Source organism: Electrophorus electricus, chromosome 5 (assembly GCF_013358815.1).
Source record: "Electrophorus electricus isolate fEleEle1 chromosome 5, fEleEle1.pri, whole genome shotgun sequence".
In the NCBI taxonomy this organism is placed as follows: domain Eukaryota; kingdom Metazoa; phylum Chordata; class Actinopteri; order Gymnotiformes; family Gymnotidae; genus Electrophorus; species Electrophorus electricus.
In genome coordinates this window covers 13,898,424-13,926,124 of record NC_049539.1, presented here as the reverse complement: position 1 = coordinate 13,926,124, position 27,701 = coordinate 13,898,424, and the positions used below count along the sequence as shown (strand labels likewise).

The 27,701-nt window shown below is 50.0% G+C and overlaps 1 protein-coding gene across 2 annotated transcripts in view; it reads left to right on the top strand.

Annotated features, from left to right (window-relative positions):
• The window catches only part of zfpm2a (zinc finger protein, FOG family member 2a), a 109,183-nt gene that overhangs the window by 6,384 nt on the left and 75,098 nt on the right, over positions 1–27,701 (top strand). The window contains exon 2 of one of the 2 annotated variants that reach the window (XM_027009469.2): positions 22,498–22,653. The exons of the other annotated variant lie outside the window; for it this stretch is intronic. Within the exon in view, the coding sequence (XP_026865270.2) occupies positions 22,498–22,653 (156 nt within the window). The remainder of the gene's footprint in view (positions 1–22,497; positions 22,654–27,701) is intronic. 2 annotated transcript variants of the gene reach the window in all.

The window sequence follows — 27,701 nt, the reverse complement described above, 5'->3', positions numbered from 1 at the left end:
CCTCTCGAGGTTCATGGAGTGTCTTGTTTTCCTTACGGCGTGTTTTCATTCTTCTGACAGTTTAGTATAAGCTTAATAAAGTTTCATTTTCCAAATATGGGTAGAGATCACTTAATATTCCCAAACAGAGTCACATATATCATAAATATCACATGACACTGTAATCATTGAAGATTCTTCCCTCCTACGTCTTTCCTATCTGCTGTTTCTCTCTCTCTCTCTCTCTCTCTCCCAAAGAAAGCCAAGTATACTGGTATACCCATTGCACTCATAATCCTCATAACCTCAGACCAGTCCCAGGAGTAAGGAGCGCACACACACACTTGCGTTTCTTGTTTTCTCCCCAATCCCAACACCCCCGCCCCCCCGCCGCCCCCACACACACGTGGACACATACACACGGACACATATGCATGCACACACACACACACATTCACACTTCTGCCTCGGGGACACAATTGCCTCATTTAACATTCCGAGTCTGGCTCCAGCTGAAAGGGGCATCAGGCCGGAGGTAGTGGGGAGTGGGGTGGAGGTGGAAGGAGGCGGGTGGAGGGGAGGCAGCGTCTGCATTACGAATTCATTCATTTCACTCCTGCACTCCTTTTCACCTTTGCGCACGCCGCCGCTGCGCGGATACGGCTCAATTAAGTGTGTTTGGTTAGCCGCCCGGCCTGCAGGAACGCTCTCTCCGTGCCGGAGCAGTTTCTGTCGTTGCAATCTCAGCGTGTAAAGGATACAGACGTCGGGCCCACACGCTGCCCCTCTCATACCATACCCCCCCCCCCACACACACACACACACACGTGCTTAATGACAGTCGAGGGACTGTGTCCTTTGTAAGGGTGAATTCTACGGTTCATCAGTAGCTACTGGTTTTAAACTCAGCGGTGATTCTCAAGAGTTGAGTTATATTCAAATGCAGCCTGCTCTGCGTTTCAGCGAAGATGATTTCTGCCTTTATTTTGAATTTCCCCCCACCCCCACACCTAATTTTTTTCACTGCATATCAAGTGTCTTTAATAGCTCATAGTAAAGTGTTAGTTTATTACTGTGGAGCAGTGTTGACCCTCACCGAGAGTAAGCTGATTGCCAAGACGTCTCGCTTTCCCGGGGCATTAGCGCCGCTCGCTTGTTCCCGAACGTCGGCTCCGGGAGCGTCAGGACTCGGGTGAGTCGACGGGACGTTCCTGACCTCAGTCCTTAAGGAAGGGAGCAGGGGGTGATTATACAGCAAGCAATGACAGTGACTATGATTGGCTGTGTATATGTGTGTAGTCTACTGTACGTGTGTACTGTACCCCGGCCGATATGAGCCGAAATGGCGTCCATGCTTGACCATTATAATTCCCATTGTTGCTGGCAGCTAGTTCGCAAAGATCTTCGGCCGTGATGAGATGATTTTTCGAAGGATTTAAAAAATTATTATTTTTTTTGAATGATTCCAGTTTCAAAAAACAGAAGTCTCCTAATGCTGTTTTGAACAGAAAGAAGGAAAGAGTGCTTATTTGTTTGTGTGGTGCTCTCAGCTTCTGGCCCAGGTGTCCACCATCGCCCGGTTCACCGTAAGCTTTAAGATCAAGAGGATGACTGGGTCAGACGATAAGAGGAACAGCAGAAAAACCCGGGTGATAAAAAAAAAAAAAAAAGGGGGTGTGTGGGTGGGGGCCTGATTGATTGATGCCTAGTTCTGCCTCCATCACCCACATTTGACAGTTCGTTTGGGATCCGATGATTCCACGCTCTCAGATTGAAGTGCAGAGGAAACTAAGCAAATACAAAGGACGTGAAGGTCACAGATGTCTGTCTTCCCCTCTCTCTCTCTCTCTCTCTCTCTCTCGCTCGCTCCCTTCCTCTCTCTCCGTATTTTCCCCTCTCAGCTGCTCCACCTTTTGTGCGCTTTCAGGAAACTGGCTTTGGAAAACGGGTCATGGCGCGGGCTGGAGCACATGTTCCATTACATTGTTATGCAGTGCTGTGTTTTATTAGTCATCACAGGCTTTCCTGAACAAGCACTAATATTAGTGTTACTATGTGTCGCACTAATATACTGGTCACTTTACCCTGAACTGTTAGCATGCACCTACTAAGCAGGATGTACATTAGGATATATGCCTTGGACATTGGGGGGGGGGGGGGGGTGAGTTTGTTGCTCTGCTTTGCCTCAAGTAGGTTTGAGTGGCGAGTTCAGTAGAAAATTGCCTCACAAACTGTCAGCATAAAAGTCCCTCTTTTTCTCCAAGCGGTGCCGCCGTTGGGTTAAACGGGCACGTTGGCTAGTGTTTACCACCTTTGGATCCAAAACCACGCCCTTATCTTTAAGCCTGACAGCGTTCGCCTCTTCTCCACTGAGGGAGTCGGGCCTTTATTGTTAAAGGATCGTTTCCTTTTACCCCTCGGACATAGTGGGCCAAAGGGAGGCGGTCCTGCCCGAGCTGTGCACGAGACGTCTGACGGAGACCGTTTGTCTCCAGCAAGCAGGACCTCAGCTGCTCCTCGCGCGGAGGTCCTGGTGACTGCCTCTGACGGCAACAATGAGCCATCTTGCGGACAGATCCCGGTCGATAGTCTGGAAACTGCGGGACCGTCTCCCAGGCGTTCCGGCCGCGGCCGTCCCGCTACGTCCGACGTGCCACCGCTCCCTTAGTCGAACCCCCTCTTTTCATTGCGGCGATTTCTTTAGAACTCGTCCCCCTGTTTGTAGATTTCAGGATCTTTTCCTTTCTGATGGCAAGTCATCTTTCTACTTTTTAAAATTTATTTATTTTTTTTTTTTGACACTTGCAGATGCTTCCGTCGGGTTTAGTGTCCGTGCAGTTTTCCGGTCGGAGGGTCGCGTTAGCCCAAGTGTCGTCTCATGGCTAGATGTAGGGCAATGTGATTGGGGGGGGGGGAGGGGGTCGGTCACGGGGGTTGTGGCCCAGAGGTGGGCATGAGCGGCAAGGCGTTGCTCATGTGTGGCTCCACCCGGGGTTTGGGCGGAGGCTGGGAGGTTGGATCGCTCCAGGCCTGTCACAGGCGGTGGATTATAGGTCTGCTTTTTGCAGGAAGGCATGAACGCACACACACACACACACACGCGCGCATCTACACGTGCTCCGGTGTGAAATCAGGCCTGCGCTTCTCACTCTCCTCTCGGCAAAGGCTGAAGTCTGGCTGTGGCCATCTGTGAAATCCTCCTGCTCTGGGTCTAAGTGGAGCTCTGATCCCAGTGTCCCCCCCCCCCCTCTCTCTCTCTGTCTGTGTGAGAGAGAGAGAAAGAAGGGTTGGGACATAGAGAAAGAGATTGATACGAGAGAGAGATGCGATGGGGGGAATCAGGAGTGATGAGGGTCCAGTGTGCTCTGTATAGACTCGCTGTGTTCCTCCTGTATGCGTGTGGACTTCTTCACACTGTATTAACGTACTTTATGTACATACATACAGGCACACACACACACACACACACAACCCCTCAGGACCTCTTCTGAGGTGCAGGAGCTTCTGTGTGTTTTAGCTTTTGACCGGTGATTTTATACCACAACACACACACACACACACACACACACATGCATATGGAAGCACATGCAAATAAATGCGTGCACACCCACGTATACGCATGCATGTGCGCACACACACACACACACACACACACACACACACACGCACTCCTTCAGCTTAGCCACTTTACCTGCCTATCTGTACCTTGTATAACTGAAGCAGGCAGCTTTGTGCATGAAATGAGATTTTATGGAATCCTGAAGACATATACACACAGTTATACAAACACAGTAAAACACATGTACACGCATGCGCACATACACACACACACACACACACACACACACACACACACACATGCAACCTGAAGAATTATCCACCCCCCACCCCCCCAAAGAAATCCCTTATTATGTTTTTTCAGTCATGGAAAAATTGAAATTGAGGTCCCAATAATGGGTTTTCTTTACTAAAGTCAAAACAGAAGCGCTGCTTTCAGGCTGGAGATGCCCTCAGTCCTGTCCGATCCCAGCGCACATGGCAGGACTGCACTAAAACCTCTCAGGATAATTATTCTTTCCATTGTTTGAACCTTCCTTTCACAGCACAGACATCATTCCCGGGGCTCCCGCGGTATCCGTTCACCCCGCCCCCACCCCTCCGAGTCAACGCTAAGGCCACTGGCTTCCAGCGGCCGCATGCACGAGTGCACAAATGGGTCTCTCCCGCTCCGACTGTGATGGGAATGATGAACCCGCACTCATTCTCTCTCTCTCTCTCTCTCTCTTTTTCCTGGATTCCTTATGTGAGCACAATGTCTTGCGACAGCATGGTATTTCGGCAGGGCCGGGGCATGGGGCGGGGGCGGTGGATATGCGAGAGGGGCGGGTGGGGGGGGGCGGCGCTTGGAGACGAGCGGTCCTCCACCGTGCCAGAGCATCGCCTCCTCATGGCCTGGCCGAGTTGCGGCGCCGGCCTCATCAAGCATGGAGCGTTGATTGCTTTTTGATACCCCTCCAACCTGGAGAGGCTCCTGCATACATTAGCCAATTAGAAACGCCGGCCGTGGGTGTGTGTGTGCGGGTCTGTGTTTGTGCGCGCGCGCATGTGTGTGTGTGTGTGTGTGTGTGTGTGTTTGTTTTAGCACACACCCCTCTCCTTAGTGCCAAGCTGATTCCAGGTGCGTTGACCATGGCTTGTGGGTGTGTGTGACTGTGCCCTTCATCAGGTGCCAGAGTTCCCGGGAAGCTGTTCACACACACGTCCAGCTCTGCTTCTGAACCGTCTCAGGAGGAGGAGGCCTGATGTGGCCCTACTATACATGCTACACCGCTGTTATTAGTTATAGCTGTCCAGGTTGCATTATAAGAGACCTGCCAAGTAGATGCTTTCAACACTTGACCTTGTAATTAATCATCAGATCAAAGTATTCCAGTATTTTTCATATTGATTCAAGTGGTTTGTGATTAATGATGGTGCACGTGTGCAGAGTGGTGGATTCACGTCGGCGGCATTAACAGCAAACTGTTTTCGCTGAGTAGCTGACCAGCGGGAGGCGGAGGCAGGTGATGAATGCAGATTCTTTGTCCGAGGTCCCTCCCACCAACTGCCTGCGTGGAGTATGCAAATGATCTTTTTGTAATTGGTGGGCATACCGGAGGGGAGGAGAGGCTCTTAATTAAGCGTCGCAAATGAGCGAGTGATATGGGCCGTACTCGATAACATTAGAACAGCGGGTTATAATATGGTGGTCTTTACTCTAGGGAAGAGTGGGGGAAACACTAGCCACACACAAGTTTGCACCAGCCATCTAACCCCACGATCAAAGTAATTTATTGCCTATTATTATTGTTGTTGTTGTTGTTTAAGTTATTGTTGATGTTGAATATGTTTTATAATAAAGTGCTGAGGGCAGGAAACAAACAAACAAAAAACACCCCCGCCCCGCTCACTTATCAGCGTGACACTTGGAGATCGCTCGGCTTTAGCACAGTTCTTTCCAAAATGTCGATTGAAGTAGCAGCAGCGAGGAGAACTGTCCTGTGTGTGTGTGTGTGGGGGGGGTATTTTGTTTTTTTAGTGCGACACGTTTAAGCCGCAGACACAGTACCGTTACCGAATGCGTCACGTGAGGAACTTCCTGTATCGGTCGCTTGCCGGAGGAAAACCGCATCAAACGCGCGAGGAACTTCGGCGGAGGAGAGGCTTAAAGGAGAATCACACTCTGTTTCTCCGGCTAATCTTGACACGGATCTTAATTCCAATAAAGTGTCCACTCCCCCTTTAAAAATAAGAACAAGACCAGATCCAAACGAACACTCCAGTAGCGTTTCTGTGGTCATACTTTACTGAATATCATTTCAGATAAGAATGTAATCCTTTCAGCTAGATGATGTATATTGACCAGCTTCTGTTTCTTATCAATAATAGTGCACAGGTCCAGAGACCTTTAAAATGCTGTCTCTCTCTGTGTGTGTGTGTGTGTGTGTGTGTGTGTGTGTGTGCGCGCGCGCGCACAAATGTGGGATGTTTGGTACTAATAAGCCAAACAGGCATGTCTTGCACAGTATACGCGATTAGACTGACGCAAACTTCCGTAAGGCTCCCGTCTGAGAAACCCATCTGAGAACATGATCCTAGCTCTGTGTTTTGGGTGCATTTCTCTGTTCTCAGCTAACCTGTTTTGAGCTGCAGGGTCCCCCAATCATTGATTTGTGTGTGTTTACAGTATGGAATCTATGTCCATAGTACTCCATATGAAACTAAGACTGTAGGATGATAACGATGGATAACAAAGCTATCTAGTCCTTACAGGATTGGCCTGCTCACTAATATCAGATTCCACTGGGATTTTATTGACGGTCATATTTTTATTTATTTTTCTAATGTCTGCCTGCTTTTATATTTGTCACATTTTTGTGAAGTTTTTACATCAAAAGGTGATGCAGCAGTTATCTTACTGTCTCCCTGTATAGTTTGTTCCAGACATAGATTACAGGTGTAGATTACGGTCATAGATTCCAGATTCTTTTCAGATTTTGCAAGTAATGATTAACCTATTCATGCAACTGCAAAAAAAAAAAAGTGAGAGAGAGTTTCTGAGTGAGAGACTTTTTCGTGTGTGAGACTTTGTGTTTATGTGCAATTAAAAGAATTGGCATGACATGTCAATGACATGAGTACCACAGAATATGATCTTTATTTTTAGAGGAGAGAACACGAGGTTTCCATCTATGTAGAGTTTTTTATTTCAGATATATGATGTTGGCACAGCTATGTCTCTTTGACCTTGAGCTTTGTGACTCCGGATGCAAAAAATCTCTTATTTAGGGAAGGGCGACTGTGGTGTGGCTTCCGTCCATGCCATGGGCCTTCGACGAGGTATCAGCACGCGTGCTCCTGGGACGGTGTACTGAGCGCAGAATTTCCGTTCGTGTTTGCCGTATTCCACTCTCGCTGGCATACGGCACGGCTCGGAGCGGCCGGGAAGAGTCTGCATCGTGCTTATGGCATCCCCGGACTGTCGGAGGAGATGTCAGGAATGGCACGGAGCAAAAAGGCCCTCGGGTTTATTTGCCGTGTAACGACCTCAAAGCGTTTGCGGTGGGTTGCCGATTTTCCCGACTGCTAAATAAAAACACGAGTGGGACTTTTTCTGCGTGTGCGGTAGCAACTAGGCCTGCCTGCTACTGACAGCACGTCCTGGTGCAGTTACACTGCTGCGCACTGCCGCAGTGCTTATGCCTGGCAACATATTTTTTAAAAATCTAAACAAAACGTCATTTATAAAACACGTCTGCGAACCTTTAAATGGGACTGTGTTGAAGACTGGCCTGCGTTATTTTTGAGATAAATGTTTGTTATCGTTGGATCACCAGACTGCCTTTATTCATCAAAACATCCAGAGAACTGTCGACCTCGGCATCCGAAGCCACAGTGCCACAGTTAGGGGAAAAAAAAGTCTTGTTTGAGGAATCATTTGCATATTGCAACCAATAGAGTATCAATACTGCAAAGGCCAGTAGGCCTTTGCAAGAGCAGTTAACATACAATATATTACACGCATCATATATATCATGACATAGTGTACAATACAATACATCACTGACAGGAACTGAGAGGAGTTGGTGTTTGTTGTTTTTATTTTTATGGTGGTGTCCGAAGTGCACGTCCCAGTCTGAAGACCCGGTCTCCTCAGACGCTGGTCAGCTGGCTCAGTCCTCACACGTCCACCAGACGTCCCTCGCCCTCACGAGCCGAGCAGGATTCTGTGCGGAAAGCTCCTGAGCGCGGCTGTCGTACGGGGGAAGGGGGTCCGTCCGGTAGGGGAAGACTGGCGTGGCGGTTCCGTCCGGCCAGTAAGCGCGTGTGTAGCTGAGCTCCGGCACTCGGTAGAGCTGAAGCCAACACCTGTGGTAGTGTGTGAATGCAGCCTGAGGCCGTCGTCTCACACACCTGGAGCTCATCAGTTCTACCCGCAAGATAGAGTTGGTCTGACCCGGACTGACGGTCTGAATGCTTCAATGGAAGTAACGCAGGAAGCTGATGTCCATCTTCATGCACTTCGGAGGACTCAAGCGTTTGTGCCCTGAGCCACAGATGGTGTGAACTGGTCAGGCCCAGCTTGCGACCTTTGGGCTCACCGGCAGATTCCAATCCAATGACTCTTGGTTTTTTCGACCAAGGTTGTCGGGGGCAACCTGTAGATCCCATTACAGCGTGACGAGCTATAATGTAGAATTGTTAAAAAGGTTTGAAATCTCGCTTTTATTTTAGTTGCTCTAGTGTCCCCGTCTCACCCCTTCTGCCTTTTCTTTCTCTTTTCTTTCTGTTGTTCCTTTTTTGCTCCATCTGTCTTTCCTCCAATTCCCCCCCCCCCCCCCCCCCCGACCCGCCGCGCCTTCACCAGGAGAACTGCCGAGTCCTTGCAAGAGGGGCTAAAGCGGCTTTCTCAGTTTTCCAAGACCCAGGGTGACACAGTTTTCCTGGATCCAGGGTGCAGGCGGTTGGTTTTTTTTTCTTCTTTTTTTCTTTTTGTGTAAATTCCGGCCGGCGTGAGAGAGGTGTGCTGCCCTCTCTCTCTCTCCCAGACACCTGCGACCTCGTCGACTCTTGACCCCCCCCCCATGGGTGATCAGATCAGATACACGCAGCGTTCTGTCGCTCACTGCTAGGCTACCATGAAGGATCCCAAGGATGAAGGCTGGCACATTTACTTAACGCTGATCAATGTGTATTGCCCTGATAAATAAATAAATTGACAAATAATTAGGCAGCAACAGAAAAGCGCTGCATAAGGCGACATTGTCTAAGTTTTTGATCATTCAGATTGGATATTTGAAGCTGAATGTCCTTTCTATTTTTGCATTTCTGTGCATAGATTGTGAGGGGGGGGGGGGGGGAGTTAGTGTGACAGATTTAAGAAGGATCTCTGAAGGATTAGTTATTTCGTTATTTGTTGCTTTTGGTATCAGCGTTTTTATGTAGTATATGTAGTTAAATCTTTCGATTATGCATGGAACATTTGCCAGCACTGTTTTTTAAAAGTTAGTCACATTTTTATCTACTTGCAGTTGAAACCATAAGTCAGTCACTGATTATAGAAGGGCAAACCACCCTCCCTTACAGCGGTTCTCAATACGTAAACCCACCGAGTGATTCGAATAATAACAATATTCCAAATTGGCAGAAGAAGTCTAGCAGCCACGTTGGGGTGCGGGTGCTGTTTGGCGTGCGGGGGAGGGGGGTTGTCGGGACGTAGCGCGGAGCCGTGTCCCGCCCGAGCGTTGACACGCGGCCCGTCCCGGAGGACGAGCGCGTCCCGCTGTCACGCGTTGCGGAGCACCTCTGCCGCCATTGTTCCCGCGCTCCGCCGAGTGCGCGGTGAGTCGCAGGCAGAGGGGACCACGAGGGGGGCCGCGGAGACGGCGACATTATCCCAGCCGTCTTTGATGGCGTCTCGTGTTTCGCTGCTAGGTAATCTCCCCTCCTAATCTCCCGGGCAGACGGGAATAAACAAACGGCAGTGCAGATGAGCGAGAGCTCAGGGGTGAACGGAGGGAGGATTATGGTAATTTGGCGGGATAAGTAGAGGTGTTTAAAACGTGCCTGTTTTAATGAGGAAGACACTCTTAACGGCCTAGGCAACCATATGTGCATAGCTTTGCATGAAACTGTTAGATTTTGAATGATGGTTCAGTGTGTTCCCCCCCCCTTCTCTTGGAAATGTTTTGACAGCACACTGCCAGCAGTATGGATGAAATTACATGTTTTGTGTTGTGATGAAACATTTTTCTGGCTAATTTATTTGATTGAAGTTGTAGTGTGAAGCAGTAAAGCTGTACAAAGCTCAAATCCTCTTTGACTTATCTGGCCTAGTCCTTGATAAGATAGTTTGTTCAAATTTTCTGCCAGTATGTTTGGAGGGGGGGAGGTGTTGCAACGTAACCTCAATTAACAGCCGACTTTTTGAAACAAAAGCTGCAATGAGGAGAATTTTCCCCCACGTTCGGAATTTCAAATGGCATCCGGCATTCAAATGGCATTCGGACTTTTTTTTTTCTCCGGAAAAACTCCGAAATCAATTACAAGAGCGAGGCTTGAATGAAAAGCGCGACTCTGTGCGATTTTAACCGTCCATCTGGCTCTGTCTCTGACAGGGTGCGTTACAAAGAGAAAAGGATATCACACCGCATACCTGATCCACCAAACCGCCCCCACCCCCTTTGAAATGGGCCGCTGGGCCGCTGGGCTGCGTCCAGGCGGGCATAGATGGCGCAGCCCCTGGGCACCGGGCGGCTTGGCCCGGATGCGGGCGGTCCTGGGCACGGATGGCCCGCCCCTGGCCCACTCCGCTGGGAGCTCCTGAGCCATGCTGTCTGAAGAAGAACCCGTGGGCTTGGCAGCTCAAGTGGGCACGCAGACGGGCCGGCGATGTTATCGCCACCAGACACACGCAAGCGCACACATCCAGCTGACCTAAATGGCTGCACTTAGCACAGAATTCCGCCCTGAGACACCCCCCCCCCCCCCCTTGTGGTTTGTAGTTTGTTTCTTTTTGTAACTTTTGGTAACCTGATGTGTGTGTGTGTGGGGGGGGGGGGGGGGGGGGGGGGAAGGGGCTCGCACTTCCTACTCACTGCACCACACTTTTCCCGCTTTTTTTGGCGACAGTACGAATGTCTTCTCTTCAGAGCAGCCGCTTGGCGACAAACAACCTTTGCCGGGGATCAGAGTCGCTAGCCCCACCCATGAACTCTGTGTGTGTGCGTAAGTAACCCCCGCTCCCCCGTAGGTTGAAGTCTCCGAATGCCTGGACAAATCTTTTGTCCTCCATTATCTTTATGTTCTTATTATTTTACATGGTCGTATCCTCCCCCCCCCCCCCCACACACACACAACTCCAGCAGTTCTTTTGATATCCATTTAGATTGGAGCTCCATTTGAAAGGCTCAGACAATAGAGTGACTTCTAATTAAGACCAGTGGCATCTGCCCCCTGGCACCGTATCCCGCTGTTCCATCTATTTTGCTGGGGAGAATTCATTTGTTTCTTAATTAAGAAAAACACCAATAGCGTGAAAAATCTGCTTATGTTACCTGAATCCTAATTAGTTAAATAGTGAGGAGAGGAGAAGGGGTGTGGGGGGGGGGGGGGGGGGGCACCACATTCCAGTAGCCCTAGAAATGAACTTGGTGCTGATAAAAATGAACTAACTAGCCTTGCATAAATCGAAAGTCAGGGCGCAAAGTGTGCAGTCATTATGGCTAAGACAATATGCAAACTATCTTCAAAGAAATCAAATTGCCGGAATGTTTTCATTTGCATGTATTAACCATTAACATAATGAGGAGAAGTGACATTGGACCCGGATTGCGTGTCTGTTCGGATTGATAACTGGGCTGCATCTGGAAGAGGCCCGCCTGTTGGGGGTGGGGGGCAGAAAAGAATGCTAGCAGTCAAATCGGCGCTGAACTCTGGGTGTGTGTATATGTGTGTGTGTGTGTACCTGCTGCAGTGTTGAACCCATGCCATCATCTCCTGACAGCTATCCCTAAAGAGCAGACTGCTGTAGTAAATACAGGGAACATGGGACCTCCACACACACACACGCGCTCGCACGCGCATACGTACATGCGCGTGCGCCAACCAGACACATTTATCAGTCCTATAGGGTGGCCCACATTGGCGAAGTGTGGGCGTGCGGCCAAAACCGCTGCGTTTTACCTACTGCGGGCGTCGGGCTGCAGACCAAACCACCTTCGATATTCCCAAAATCGTTCTCCTCTCTTTGCCGTGCACTACCGCATGCGGATCAGCCTCTGAGGTCAAATGATTCAATTAAGTGTCTGTTTATGACTGATACCAAAGCTGGGTGGCGTCTGCCACTTATCACCTTTTTTGCAGATCAGTGTTGTCCCAGAATGCCACGGGAGAGATTGCTGAGGCTGTAATTAAAATGGCACGGAGACAAATTTGACATAGGGTGTAACAAGCCGGAGACAAATACGATGTGGATAGGGGAGGGAGGGGAGGTTGCTTTATCGAAATTGCAGCGCTGCTGTCAACCAATTAGTGAGGAATGAAATTTTAAGGGAGATAAGGGGGCAGATGTCAGCAAGTAATGGAACCCAAGGGGCCGAGCAGACACCCCTGGGGCACACCCGCACCGGTCACCACTCTCTAATGCTAACAAACTAGCCGCTTGATTGGCTCAAGCTCTTTGGAATGACCGAAAGCTTTTTACTCGCCGAGTGAACGTTGGGGTCGGTTCTTTCTGAAGCCGAGCGCTGAGCGGGAGTGGCTCGGCCCCGTCGCAGTTCCGGGCAGCTAATGGACTAAAAATGGCCCGGGCGCATTTGGATGGCGCCGTCCCGAACTGGGCTCGCTCCGCTGCCAGCGGTGGGGAGGCGCACGCGTTCTGCGTTTCTCGCGGCAACAGTACGTTTTGCCAAGTGAGCTTACGGCATGTAACTTCCTCTGCAAGGGGGGGGGGGCACCCGTAATCCGCAGACGAGGGGAAGGCTTGGTAAAAACGACTTTGGATTTTCGCCCCGAATCTTCCGGAGGGTTTTGACTCCCTGCATTGTTGCCGTTGATAAGTACGATGTATGCATCCGGCTGCAAATTTGCGGGGAGAAACATCTAATAGTGTAAACCTGGCAAATGCACGCTGTAATGATGAGCAGATCTCTCTCTCTCTTCTCTCTCTCTCTCTCTCTCTCTCTCTCTTCTCTCGCCAGCCATCCCACCCCCCCCCAGATCTTAGTGGGGGTGTGCAGAGCGGCGCGTCAGATATCTGAATATTAAGGAGTCTCGAGCTCATCTGCAAAATGTGATTTGCACATATCACACTCCTGCAGTGGCCAAGGCTTCCGTTGTCGCGTGGGTTTCTGAGCAAAGTCGAAGAGGAGCACACGGAGAAACGACGGGTTCCGGGACGGGGGCGGTGTGGGTGGGGGGACTGTACAGGTTCGCCCGGGGGTGGAAGCGGGCCGCAGACCGCTGTTTAAATCCCCACCGCCGAGCTCCTACATTAGAGTGCAATTAGAGCGAGCGTCACCCTCTCTGGCCGAGTCAGGTGTAAACACCGGGCACCCGCGGCAAACACGATAACGGGGCAGGGGCCCGAGCGCAAAATGATTCGGCCGGCGTCCTGATGCCCGGGGTCCTCGAGGGAGCGCCCCGCTGGAGGAAGGCGCCCATTCGCATGCCACACACGGCCGGGCATAATTACGGCGGCCTGCCTTTGTTCCAGCCTGCCGCGATCGTGCTGCACTAGTAATTTGCTTGTAATGTGGTGGCGTTCTGTAAAAGGGAGCCTGGGATATTTGGGATGGAGTATTCTCCCAGGGCCTGGGCGATACGATTGTAATGGACCCCTCCTTTGTCCCGCGGCTCTGTGCTGTAACAAATATACTACTTCTTATCATCAGGGCTGCTAGCTCCACAGTGGCGTTTAGAACGGTAACACCGGTAACGGAGATGACGATGAGGATGGCGTTGGCGGTGCGAGCAATTATAGTTTTGTTGTCCTTTTGAAATGTTTTGGTTTTGATGGAAAATGGATGGGATTCTTTAAAATGATTGGTGTTTAGGTCCTGCTCTAGGGCAGTGGTGAAGTACATCAGACCATAATCTTCTACTGACTGAAGAGCTGCAATACACAAGGTTGTCTAGGTGTAGAGTAGGTCGCAGTATAGTGGTGTGTGTGTGTGTGTGTGTGTGTGTGTGTGTGTGAGGTGGAATGCAGGGTGGATTGTCATCTCTGGAGGAGTCTTTTGACAGAGGCCCTCTCTCTCCTCTGCTCTGTTGAAAGGTCACTGTGGAGTCTTCTATGTTTCTGCCAGAGCTCTTCCTCCCTATGGAGGAGGCTTTCCCCTTCTCTCTCACACACACCACACACACACCACACACTCCTCTGAGGGAGAGCTGGATCTCTGGTTCTACAGGCAACCCTAGGCAACTCTGCTGAATAAAGACCTTTAAGAAAAGGTTAAAAATAAATAAAACGCGTGGACACGTTTGATTCCTCTTCCGCCGTCTTCAAGAAAATATTTGTCCTAATTAACGGACCGTCGACACCTTTTGCCAAACTACACTGCTGCCATTTATGGTCTTCAAATCTATAGCCTGAGCTTAAATTTTCTCACGTAATAAGCAGTGTTTGAGTGCTCCTTATGTCTCCTTTATGAAGTCTAATCACCAGTCAGCGTGCAGTGAATGAAGCTTAAGATAAAAGGGTTTTTTAGTTTCTTCCAGGCCCTGCTGTTCTGCTACGTCACTCTCAGTCGTCACTGATGTCACGTAATGACGTGTGACTAAGACGACGACGCTTGCCGTGCGTTTGGGAACCTGCAAGGCCTGCAGTTGGTCCTTCTCTCCCTCCCCATGTTGGCTTTGTAGCTTTTGCGTTAGTCTGTTCTGGCTAAATGAAGTGAGGAGGTAAAGAGGGCGGTGTGTATATCGCCGACCGTCAGCCGTGCAGGGTGGTGTTCAGCTCCATCACGGCAGGCGTCGTCGGAGTGGTCACTGGGCATTGTCCCTCGTCCAGGCAACCCCCCGCCCCCCGAAGAGCCGTGTCGTCCCGTCATGCGCACATTCTGCGGACCTGAACCACCCTTTGTCTTTTTGACCCTGACCCTAAAACAGCACTCAACAATCAGCACTATCAAACAATTCCCCTAGCAGCCGTGAGCACCCCGAGCGGAGGAGGTGCTCCCCAGCGAGGAGTCTTCGTGGAGGGGCTACGTGTTTCTACCATGTCCCCTTCCTCCTTATACTGCCCTGCTGCCGCAGACAGAATTCTAATCTCCAACTATAAGCTTCAAGAGGCTAGAATTAGGAACCAGAGAGGGGCGGGGTGTGTGGGAGGGGGTGTGGGGGGCTTGTTTCTGTCTCACTTTTAAAGGACAGCACTTTGAATGTCATTTGACAATTTCCTTTTAATTAGAACTAATTTACAGAAAGATGCCCACCAGCTAATCTTTACAGGATAATTAACTTCTATTTTCTTTACTTTTAATTAAAAAGTGGAAAAGATTTAGCTGATCCATAAAGAATTGTTCTTTTGAAATGTTCATCGCACTTCTCTTTGGCATGGCTAATATTTAGATCTTATCCTTTACTCTGGTTCCACACACTTACTACACTGTGTGTTTTTTATTTTATTTTATTTTTTGGCCGGGATGTTAAGAAGCGGCACTATCAATAGCAGAAATGAGAACCAGAAGCAAATTAGAATTAATGAGGAATTTATTGCAAAAGAAACTGTCTTTTACTGTCGGAATGAAATTGCCGTGTCAGATATACCCATCTCGGAAACTGCTCCTTGATGGAAGAAAAGTGTATGTGTATCCCTTATCTGGAGTATTTGACACGCTTAATTCCAAGGCTTCCCATTTGGTTCATTAATGTGGAATTTGACTGATTTAAAGTACAGCGACGGGCGCAGCGACAGTTTGACGCTGGCGGCCACGCTGCCCTCGGAGAGCTCGGCCAGCTGATCCCCATCACAGACGCCAACCAGACAGTTAACGTAAATTACATATCTTGGAAACCATTCTGGAATAATCCCCCACTTGGGTTTTGGAACATCATTCCTGCCTAAACCATTCTGCATCAACACAGCCTGGGTTTACCAGCTCAGAACTTCACCCTTTGAACAACGAAGTTGTGAAAGGAGTAGTGTATGAAACAAACAGACAAACAAAGCCGGAGTTGCACTCGCCTGCCTGTTCCTCTTTGGTGGGTCGTGTGGACTGGTGCAGAGCTGTCAGTGGGCATGCGTGGGCGTGTGAGCGTGCGTGGGCGTGCGGAAGACTCCACGCTCCACACTGGGCTCACGCTCAGACGAGAGCAGGAGCTAATAAGAGCTCACACCTGAGCTTCACGGAGCACGCCACTCTGTGATTGGTGCAGCTGCCAATTTGGGTGAGACTGCACACGCGCGTGTCTGTCTGTGTGTGTGTGTGTGTGTGGGGTGGGGGGTGGGGGGTGGGGGAAGGTCATGGCCAGATCTCAGGAGCTGGGAGAGGCTGGCATTTCCAGACTTTTAATAGGCCAGACAAATGGCAGCCAGGATTTAATGCCTCTCCTGCTTGGTGGAGCTGGACACGGAAATCAGCAGGATACACACACACACACACACACATACTCGGATATGCTGACTTTGGTTTTGTGTTTCTGTTTTATGCGTGTGTGTGTGTGTGTGTGTGTGCGTGCGTGTTTATTTCCCACAGTGATTATAATGAAATGCTATTTGTGCTGATGACCTGTGATAAACGTCGAATCTTATAATTAGGACTCTTTGCCTTTAATGGATATAACTAACAAACATCTATTTGAAACTGAACTTCCAAATTGTTGCGTTCATTAACTCTTAAGAGTAATACTAGAAGCGCAGCGTATTTGGTCAGGGACTGGGGTAATTTAGCACAGAGATCCCTCTCTAAGTGAACATCTGGCATTTTAAAAGTGTTCGCACAGAACTCCAACAAACGCATTTACACTAGCGTCTTCCTCTAGTAACGGCAGCTTTTCTTTGTTCTTGTGGCACTGTGAAATGTCAACCGTGGTGCTGACGGGGCATTCCCGCTGCCACTCGCGCAGCGCCGTTAGCATGTGTGCCTGCTGCCCCGATTACCGTTCTCCTCTCCGAGACATTCACTCTCCGGTCCTGTTGCTCAGGCTTCGGAAACGGTTTGTTGACTGTTGACTGCGAGCTGAACGAATTCAGGAGCATGGCCATTTCTAATCGCCGGGAATAACATTGCTTAGCAACTGGAAAATCAAGTTAAACAATGCCACCGTTCATTCTCGGTCACAGACTGCAGCTACGGGAGAACACCGGTCTGAACTGATCCCGCGCGCATGCACGGAGAGAGAGAGACACACACACACACGCCTGCACACCCACCCTCCACTAAACCTCGGCTTCGCAGATGGCCGCTAGCTTTGGCCTGCGATCAGAATATTAGCCCCCATTCCTCTGATCACTGCACAGACTTGGATAAACTGGTTTCATTTTTCACACAAGCCACAGAAATAAAAGGGCCAGTGTCCCCTCTTAGAGCAGCAGCGATACATCAGAGTAAACGCAGAACTCTTAGCGCTGTATTAGTTTTTGGCCTCTTAGTGCAGGAACCTATTGTAACGTATAGACTCTAGAGTTAAAGGTACCTACTGGCATTACAGTTCAAGATGGGACTACGCCTGTTAAAAAGGTGTGCACTGGGTAAAAATGAGGATAAATGCCTTGTTTCTAACGTCTTTGTATCAGTAAAATCTGATTTAAATATATCTGAATAGAATCACTAGTGGAGGCCCTGTGTCTTTATTTTTTGGAAACGTGACCAGCAATTTTATATTTCATTTGAGCCCTCCTCTCTAAACACTGCTGTCAGTGGCCAGTTCTTGCCAAGTCTCATTGCCAAGTCTCGCGTGAGCCGGAGGCATGGCCGGTCGACTCTTACTTTATCACGCCCCCCACCCCCCCCCACACACACACACACAGCCAGGGCAGTAACTACCCGTGAGGACACCAACAACTTAGAAGCTTTTTTCCCCCACTCTCATATCTTTAAATGTTAAATTGAATGTGGAAACAGTGAGGTCATGTTATGGCAGCGCGCAGCGTACGTTGCATTAAAGTTGCATTGCAAGTTTTATTCACTCAGCAATGGCATGATTGGTTCTCCACTGACCTCAGACCAGCTGGCAAATGTTATGAACTCAGACGTCAACTAGCGTTAATTCCCATAAACATAAATGTGTGGTTTGTGTTTGTACTCCTATTAATGAATAGGTCTCAGCACCTTAAGTTACTTTGACCTTGCCACTTACATGACATACAGAGAGAGCCAAAGATGCACAGAGAGGCGAATTAATAATTAAAGCTAGAAGAAGAACCAAGATCTAAAGTCGAACCATCATATTCATATTGAACAGCACGGCGTGGTGAACTTCTGCACCTTATCGTATCATTTGTAATCGCACTGTGTTGAATCAGATCGTATCAGTTCACACAGCATTGCAATGGGGTGAATCGTATTGTATCGCATTAGTACCCGCTTCGTATGTGTAACGTATAGCATCGTTGGCAATGTGCCGAGATTGTACCGCGTGGGCCTTGGAGGTGCAGATGCATGTCCCTAATAGTGTCTCCTGGGCTCCTAGAGGCGATCGGGGGAGATCTTGGCCTCCCTCCTGTCCGTCTTGGGAAGCAACGTGGGCGGACGGATGTTCCAGCATACCCCCGCACTTCCACACTGGAAAGCGCCAGTTCTCGTCCCCTTCCGCTACCGTTATGTTCGATCAGTTCCTGTCGAGCGTCCTTAGCTGAAGGAGATTTGCTCTCTCCTGTGGGGATGATGGGCAAAACCCGTGGAAGCGGCGACGTGAACATCGACCAGCCGCGCGTGTGTCGCTGTGATGTCACAGCGCCGCGCTCTGTCCCCCACCCCCGCGTTTAGCCCCGCTTTTAACGGGCATGGTGAGATTTAAGGGGAATGTTAAAAAGCCACATGATGGAGGTGGGAGTGAAGTGATTTGCATGCTTGTTGATATCTGATGCTTTGTTCTGTCCTGATTCAATTACCTCCACCCTAATTAGGCGGTGCGGAGGAGGGGAGGTGGTGACCTGCCGGGTCTGGCGCTGATCAAGCAGCCTTGTCATCAGAGGGGCCACCGAGCGGCGCCGGCCTGCCATGCACCAGACCCCTCCTCAGTTTGATCCTGTTTAGCTAGCGCTTCTCTGAGGCAGCATGCCCCGTGAACGGCCCGGGGTCCGATGTTCCCGAAGCCGCGTCGGCTGAGGTTCTCGCTTTCACGCTCGGGTGTTTCCAGGCGGCCGTGCAGGGTATCTCCGGATTGGACTCCCTCACACCTGTCTGACAGAGGCCGCAGGGACGAGAGGCAGGTGTGGTCCGGACAGCTCTTGGACACGCCTGGACACATTAGCTCGATCCACGGTGGGATTTTTTATTTGAGAGAGTGAGGGAGTGTGTGTGCTGGACAGGACAAGGTTCTGTCAGTGAGTATACAGTCCTCATTCCATTGGTGGTGTTCCCACGGGACCTGGTGCGTGACTGTACGCTGCAGGACTCCACTGTTTAATCTGGACAAGTGTGTCTTGGTGTGCTCTCTACCATGTTGGAGTGCTCCGTGCCATTTTGGGGTGCTCTCTGGTGTGTCATGATACACTTCCTTTCCCCTCACTCCAGCAAGTTTGGTAATACGAGTTTGCTGCAATTTCGTAATACTCAGTAAGTCCCCAAAGAGCTCAGAAGACCAGTTATATCTCCAGATTATAACGCTAATTACAGCTAATTACAAGTTACAGCAGCAGCAGTTAGTTTAAGTGTTGTTTGGTTTAGACTTTAAACATCTTCTAAAATAGTTTCAGGACATACATGACTCGTCATAAGTAATATGCAGACAGACAGTCAGTGTACATGACAGACCATGGCGCTTTCTAAGATGCGTTTTATAAAGTTCTTGTCTGCGGACGGCCATTCTATCTACTGCTCTCTGTGTTCCCCAAACACTGACAAAACAGAGCCATGGCCTCCCGAGGTCCGTTGCTGGCTGAAAGGGGTGCGATACCGAATTCTTCCTGCCAGCATCCAGTGAGTCTCATCTCTACAGGCCTGTGACCGCAGCATGGCGAGGTTCTCAGCAGCAGAGCAATGGACAGCCCTGTCAGGAACCGAGGAGAGGCGCCCGTTGTTCAGAGAGCCATTCTCCTTCTCGTTTGCTGTCTGAAGTTATCGCAAAGCCTCTCGGTACAGTATAATAAACCAGATGTGTACCAAGGACCTGAGAACTTCTACTGGAACCGGGCGGCAGCTGGATGTACGAAGCAGCCTGTCGGAGTGGGCGGAACGGGTCGAACATTTGTCTAACGTGATCGACCGAGGGCGTCCCGTAGACGCCATGCGTCCGTAGCTGGAGTGCTTAGTGGCTGCGTTAGCTGCTCTGCTCTGCTGACCGGGGCCCAGGGAGATTTGTTTAGCATTCTCCCACACCACAGGGGTCCCCTCTCTTGGTGCCATGAATTTATTTCTTTGAAAGGTGTGTGGGTATGCGTGTGGGTAGGTATGTGGGTGGGTGGGCATGTATTTAGGTCTTTGTGGGGACCCCTGTGGCCCCAAGAAAATAGAAAATCATGATAAAATCGTGGACATGTTGGTACCCACAAGGAAAAATGTTTTTCTACAAAAATAAACATATAGGTAAATCCAATAAAAACTTGAAAAACTAAAAGCAATGTGCAGTTTCAGGTTAGATTTAGGAACAACACTATTTGTTTATCCATGTCCAAGTCTTTGTAGGATATTTCCATTGAGAGTAATGCAAAAAGTGCGTGCGTGAGTGCGCAAGCGCGTGTGCTTTCTGCGTGTGCTATGTGTTTATAAACATTTCCTCTCCATTCTCCTCCACACTGCCAAACATGTCGAGCTTCAGCGGTCTCCCCTAGATACGCCGTCCGATGCTTATCGCCACGGCAGCACTTTAGCATATTGAGACGTATCGAGCGGGCGCCTGAACGCCCCCCCCCCCATCCTCTCTCTCTCTCTCTCTCTCTCCCTCCCTCGCTCACCCCCGCTCCCGTGCGTCGGCGCAAAAGGACCCGTGCCGCGATAACGTCGCGCAGCCGTCCGCTAATTTAAAGTGCGGCACTCCAGCGCTCCATTAGAGATCGGCGCGCTAATTCTCTTCACGTTAGCGCGGATGCCGCCGCGCTACAAAGGACGCGCTTATGAGCGCTAATGAAAAGAGCCGCGACGGGGGGCGGGGGGTCGGCCGGGAAGGAGCCGCCGCAGATCGGGAAGCGGGGGCAGGGAGGGGCGGTCTTTCACAGGAAGAAAAGCCGCTCGGGGGGGGGGGGGGGTTGAACCGCCGAGGCCGGACTGCGGTGTGTGGGCGCGCCGGGGCCTTCTCCTCCCGGGATGGCTGTGAACGCGGGAACCCCGCTACTTTGGCGCGAGGGAACGTCCAACGAACGCAGCGACGGCTCCGGCGAAGCGGACCGCCGAATAAAAGAAGTACCGGAATAATCGCCCAGTAGTTCGTATGCTCGAACGGCTGATGAAGGACTTCGGTCGGAAACACCCTATTTCTCTGGAAACCTGGTGTACCTCACTACTGATGTTGAATGTCTACATTTCTCACGACAATGCTCTGCAATCACTCACCTTCCCCTATGCACCTAATTTATAGTGAGGCGGGTTTTTTCCCCCTTTTTTGGGATTAAAGCCGCGTGGTTTATTCAAATTGGTATTTTTTCCCGGTGGTAGGTAATACAGGTAGATGTAATTCCGTCACTGCCTCTGATTGCTGCTAAACTGTAACATGCAATTATCAGAGTGTGAGAGATGTACAGCTACAAGCCAAAAGTCCTGAAAGCATTTAGATTTAAAGAAATAATATTTGCGCGATGGGGATGGGGGGGGGGGGGGGGGGGGGGGTTGTTAATCATACGGAAAAAGCACCGCCTTTAAGACTGCGGTGCTGTAGTAGCCAAAGGCATGGAGCGCAAATGGAAAATCAACATTGCACCCCGTGATAAGGCGAACAAATTAATAAAAGTAGTTTCTTTGCCGCTCCCGTGCTAATTCTGGAGTGGAGAGGCATCGAGCAACTTTCCTCTCCTGTCCTGACGGTTTGACGCTTGTGGAGTTTACACGCAGTGGCTCCCAGTCCTGCTCTTCCTGCATGTGCTTATGAGCTGATTTATTGCATTTTTGTGATTGGTTATGAGCAATTGGTTTTGCTTCTGGACGTGTACATTTGACTCTATAGTAAGGCTGTGTGTGGGTGTCTGTGTGTGTGTTTTGAATACGCAGCCACACTACCTCTCCTGGAAATAGTGATGTTCACCAACGAGTGTGCGCACCGTATTGGACAGCGCGGGGTTTTTTTAGAGACCACGTCTGAGTCATCAGCTCTGAGTGCGGGCACCGTGGGGTGACCCGTGTGGGATGGTGCTCTTCTGCGGTTGCTACAAAGCCGATGGCCCCAGCTATTACTGTTTGCTTCCGGAAAGGAAGAACCATTTGAGATGCTGCAGAATGTTACAGTACTTTCTTTTACCTTTCCAAGAAAGGCCCTCAGACACGGTGATCGTATCAGAGTATGTTCTGATAGTCGGTCAGTTTTCTGTACCGTTTTCAAACCTTTTTCATCAATCTAGATTTTGGCTACATTCTCTGCATCCCTTCTTTGTCAGAAGTCCCAGCATACATTTTGGGGAGAAACCTGTTTGTTCCATCAGAACTGGAATTACAGAATCCGATTGACTGACTGGTGTAATGTCGCAGGGATTGCTAATTCTGACAGTATTTCTGAGATCGAAGCCAAACAGTTAATTTGGGAGTGAAGGTGGTGTCCCTGGCGTTGACTAAAGAATATGCAGCTGTTACGCCGTGGCGTCCTGCGACGAGGGCGACCGATTGGTGACGCAGACGATGACGCTGGGGCATTTGATGAGGGTGCGCGACCGTATGTTTGTGTGCGTAGGTCCCCTGGACGATGGTCTGGAGGAGGAGGAGGAGTGCATATCGGAGGGGAACGAGCTGGCGGCCAAGGAGGAATTCTCCGCGGACGAGAACTTTGCGGCGGACTTCGAGGCAGAGAACCTCACCTGCGAGGACGTGGAGTACTTCTGCAATAAAGGTCGGCCTCCCAGAGAGATGGAGAACACGTTCACGGGGACATTTCGCTAACAGGGACTTGGACGTTAGTGCAGCTAGCATAAGTCGAGAGTTTGTTTTTTTGGTTAATTATTTGTAACTTCACCCCTTTTGGGTAAAGTCTTCGTTTAACACGCAGACTTCCCATCACATGTCTCATGTGATGGGAAGTCTCAGCACTGATCAGAGATCATTGCACAAAGTTAGGTTTGTTAGAGGCAAAAGTTCTCGCAGTATAAATGTGTCTACACGTCACATTAAGGATGCACCTCAGTGCGTGGCGAAGGGCTTTCGGAATTCCACCCGTTCCCTACCCGAAATCCCTCCCTCCTGCCAATAGGACCGAAGCATCCTTCCAACGCGGCGCTCATCACGGTGAGCGAGATGAATCGTGGCCGAACATCTTAAGCACTTAACATCGAAAGAAGTACCCAGTTGGGATAATTGGCTCCCAGTAGAGGCCTGGTCTCTCTTGGCGGGCCGGGCTCTCCAGAACTGGGGTTCCTGTCTGGTTCGGCTGGGCCAGCGTGATCCTGGCCAGGGGAAAGGCGGGAACGCCTCCAGGACCTCTGCACCCAGGTCCGGAGAAGCGCTGTTTGATGCACGATGTCTGCTGCGTACCTGAGGATGGCAGTTTGATTTGGGAGACGGCCACGGACCTGGCTTAGCCTCCGTCTTACTGCAGCCAGGCTCTGTGCGCATGCGTGCGTGCGTGCGTGCGTGCGTGCGTGTGTGTGTGTGTGTGTGTGTGTGGTTGGGCATTTGTAAGCATCACTTTATTACCAGCAAAAGTAGTATGGCTTACTGTGCGAGCGCACACAAACTAGCAAAGCCAAGGCCAGCTCAGTGTACTGGTCCTCTTTGAACTCCAATTTCAATTAGGCAGCTGTTCAGATGCGTTACATATATTGTGTGTTTGGTCTCACCTCACCATCACAAGCTGATTTGCGGCCTGCTCCGGGTTATGGGGACAGACGACAGAGCTGTCAATCAAGCCCCCCCCCCCCCCCAAAACACACACACACACACACACACACACACACTACATACACACCCCTATTCACCCCTCCAAGCTCCAGGACGCACAACCCCAGAAGTGCCCCATTTCTTCCGCCTGCCTTCGCCAGACATTTGACTTTTTAATGAACGGCTGTTGCCCTGAACATCTTCCTTTCCTTCAAACGGAAGTTTTGTTTTTTTTTTGAATTACGATTCTGTCACACGCCATTTAAACACCATTGTGCCTACCGGGACTTTTGCATGGCGAGCTTCTTTGAAAAACATCTTTTTTATGTTCCACATTAGCTATGCAGCGTAATGATGGTTCCCTTCTGTTGTTTGAAAAGAAGAGAAAACAGCAGGTAAGTCTGAGGGCATTAATATTGATGACAGTGTCGGTGTCTCATTTCAAGGTGAAACAGGGTTTATGCTTTTGTAATTGACATTCTGACTCAAAGGGACATTTACAGACTTGTACAATATCAGCAGTAAGTACATACAAGACACGCATGTTAAGTTTTTTCAACTTTAAAAAAAAACTTTTTGTTAAGAATTATTGCAGATGGAGTAATATTTGCTGGGTTAGGAAAAAAGTTGTGTGGGGTTTTTTTTTTTGTTTTTTTTGCATTAGTGGTTATTCAGTAAAAAAAAAAACAGTTTTATAGCCAGAGTTATAGAGCAACTATATTTAAAATTCAATGTTGAATATTAATTTTTTATATATTGAATAAATCTTGAAATTAGGCATACAAACGTAGTATATAGAGAATGTTACCACTGCAAAAGAAATGGATTGTGATAACTGCATGGAACAAGATGATTGGTCGGGCATAGGCGCCAGATTAGTTTTGCCTTAAGCAATAACGCCACAGCAGTTTGTTACACTGAATTAAAATGAGTGTGTTACTATTTACTCAGTAACTTTTGTTTTGACGACACCAAGAGATTTAGCAGTAAACCTTTAAATCTCCTTTAATGTTTTTGATGTCCGGGTCCAAACTAAGACCATCTGTGGCCCAAACGTCCAGCTGTTTAATTTTTCGGACACTTATGAAAGCTTTCCTTTGTCACAGACCTGCTGTTTGTCAATTTGTTCTCCAGTCAGCTCTGTTTCTAAGTCTCCCACGTTCCTGTCACACCAGAGCACAGTAATTGTTCATCCACTTGGCAAGCAAGTGTAGGTGTATCCGTATTCCCCCATGATCCTCTATTCAGGTAGACTTATTTAAAAGTCATTCAGCCCTGCATCAAAATGGCTCAAACATGCCCCACTCTCTCCGGCCACCGTAAATGCCGCCCTGGCGACGTTGAAACGGCGTACGAGTGTTCTTGCCCCATTAGAAGAACATATGAGCAAAGGCCTCCTCTTTAAGGAAACCTTCCGCAGTGCAATGCCCATGTGAAATTAGTCTTAGTGCTGAATCTCACGCAGGGCTTCTTAAGAGGAGCCGATCTTCGTCGGGCCGTTATCGGTCGGGGTGGGGGCGGAGAACCAGCGCCGTGCCGTGCGAAGTCCCCGTCAGACCCGACAGCAGCCCAGCCTCCCGGCCCGATGCGGGGCTTTGTCAAACAGAGCCTAAAACCTCCATTAAAAGTTGGGGGCCGTGAGAGGTATTAGAAAGCTGTCGGAACACAAAGAGCAGAGACGGCGTGTTAATGAACACGGCGCCACTCTTATTAACTCCGATCGGAGCGCGGCAGAGTCGCAAAGCCGCTTATAGTCACAAAGGTCAGGAAACGGAAGGGCGGCAGAGGCCGCGACCGTCTACCTGATGCGGGGGGATGCGAGACACCCCAAACCCCCCCCCCCCCGATAACTGATGCACCTTGAGGGCCTCGTCGCGACTTACGAAAAAACCTTCTCCTTTTCCTTAATCCACGGTGTGGCAAGCAAACACGGAGCTCTATCGTTTTCGTTGGCCGGTTGTTTTGGGGGGAGGCTCTGGTGAGCGCAGCTCGCCCTCAGCCGTGCCCTTTGACCTTGGCTCGGGCACGTCCGTCAAAAACGTCACGCGCGACGACGCCGGATCCCTCCCGACCGCAGCGGTAAGGCCACTGCGACATCTCGAGGAAAGGGAACCCCCGAGCGTTTTTGCAGGGGCCCCGGACTGAGGGGAGAAGCGTTCTCCCTGGTGGCCACCATCTGGACAGCGTTTCCACCCTGAGCGGAGCCCCGCCCAGTCACGTACCGTGGAACGATCTGAGGCTCCCCGTCAGCAGCTTCGCACGTAATGGTGCTGAAACAGCACAGTGTGAAATGAACTCTGGGCACTGAATAGGGAAAACTGAGGAGAAGGATGGGACTAAACATGACGGAGCCCCGTTCAGACGCCCCCGCACGCACGCACACACGCACTGCAAACAAAAAAAAAAAAATGGAGAACGCAAGATACCCAAATACTCCGGAGAGGCGACCCTGCCTTCTCCTTGACGAATAGAGAAGCCCTTCTGAAACCCCAGGACAGGCCGAGGCCACGTTTACAGCTCCCCTCCCGTGGGGGGCGCTCCAGGACGCCAAGTCCCACAGAATTTACACCCTTTTGTCACACCCTCATCTGTAATTGTAAGAGCGATGTGGGGTTTTTTTTTTTTTGTTAACTGGGCTTTGTTACAGGGCTTTCTATTTATTTATTTACGTTTTTATAGAAATTATGAAATTTCACCTTGCTCCCGCAGACGAATTTGTGATTGGATGGATTTTGTGATTGGTGCACGGTAGCGTGGTACGAGGGGAGGCATCGCAGAGCACGTTGCCCTTGCCAACATACCAGGACATGTCAAAATTTTACAGATATTCTTAATCTGCAATAGAATGAATAGATAATGAAAATAATTGAGACTGTTAACACACAGTGGAATGTTGGCCGGGTGTAGGCACGTTATAAGATCATGCGTATAGGCTGCACTGAACCTATGGAGATCCAGTAATACACTTCCTGCCCACCAATTACACACATTTGCAATAACAAATGTCTTGTGAAAATTCTGTCCATTAGCCACGCATTTCCTGTAGGACTCGGTGCCACTCAAAAACTAGAACTAGTCCCAGTCAAGACGGCTTGCAGGCTAATTAACACCAGTATCCAGCAGCACTGGAGGCAGCCGCATCACTTTCTCGTCCACGGAAGGCTGCTGCCATGACAACACGTCACCGTCTCAGATAATAGCCCTCGAGCGTGGCCGGGGGAGTCGTTCTACCCCGCGGCTCTGCCCACCTGCTCCCCGCGCCACTCCTGAAATGTCCGGAGTGCCCGCCCAGCAGTTAAGTGGCAGTATTAATTACGCTCCTTTTTTGTGGTGGTGGTGGTTGTTGTGGTTGTTGTTGTTGTTTTGCGCCATTTCAGAGCTAATTGTGAGATCCACTGGCAGAAAGGCCTCCCTCAGCAGAGTGACGAGGAGCCGGCCTCGGAGTCGGGACCGGAACGCCGCGGCAGGGTCTGGGGATGTGGCGGGGACGCGCTAATTTGCCGAGCGGTGTGACGAGCGGAGCCGTCCCCTTTCGACCCTCCGCTCGGCTGGGCCGGGGGAAACTATTCATTAACGTTCGGAAAGTATGACAACCTGGACGAGGCAGATCTTCCTCCTCCTCACCGGCAGCAGCTGGAGGAGATGAGGCGGGCCGGGAGCAGAGGCTGGCCCACCTGCCAGATGCCGTAATGACGGCGAATTTACAGGCCTCGGAGGAGACCGTGGCGGGATCGTTCACTAATCACCTCTCTCCACCAGGGCGCTTGGTGGGATTTTGCAGGGTTTATTCCACATCCCCCCCCCCAATCTCATGCTCCCCATCATTTTCCTAGCAGACAACATTTCATATTTGTTGGGCGTCACTGTGGGGAGAGATTTGGGCGAAATTGAGCTGAGGACGGATTGTGAATCGGCGGTTTAGTCCTGCCGATGCCCATTTGAACTCTTGAGTGTTGGTGCTCTGTCAGTTTGCGCTGCGAGACTCGGTTGTTTATTCTTTATGTCTGGTGAGCTTTCCTTAGCTTGTTAACATTGAAAAAAAACAAAAAACAATACACAATGGAC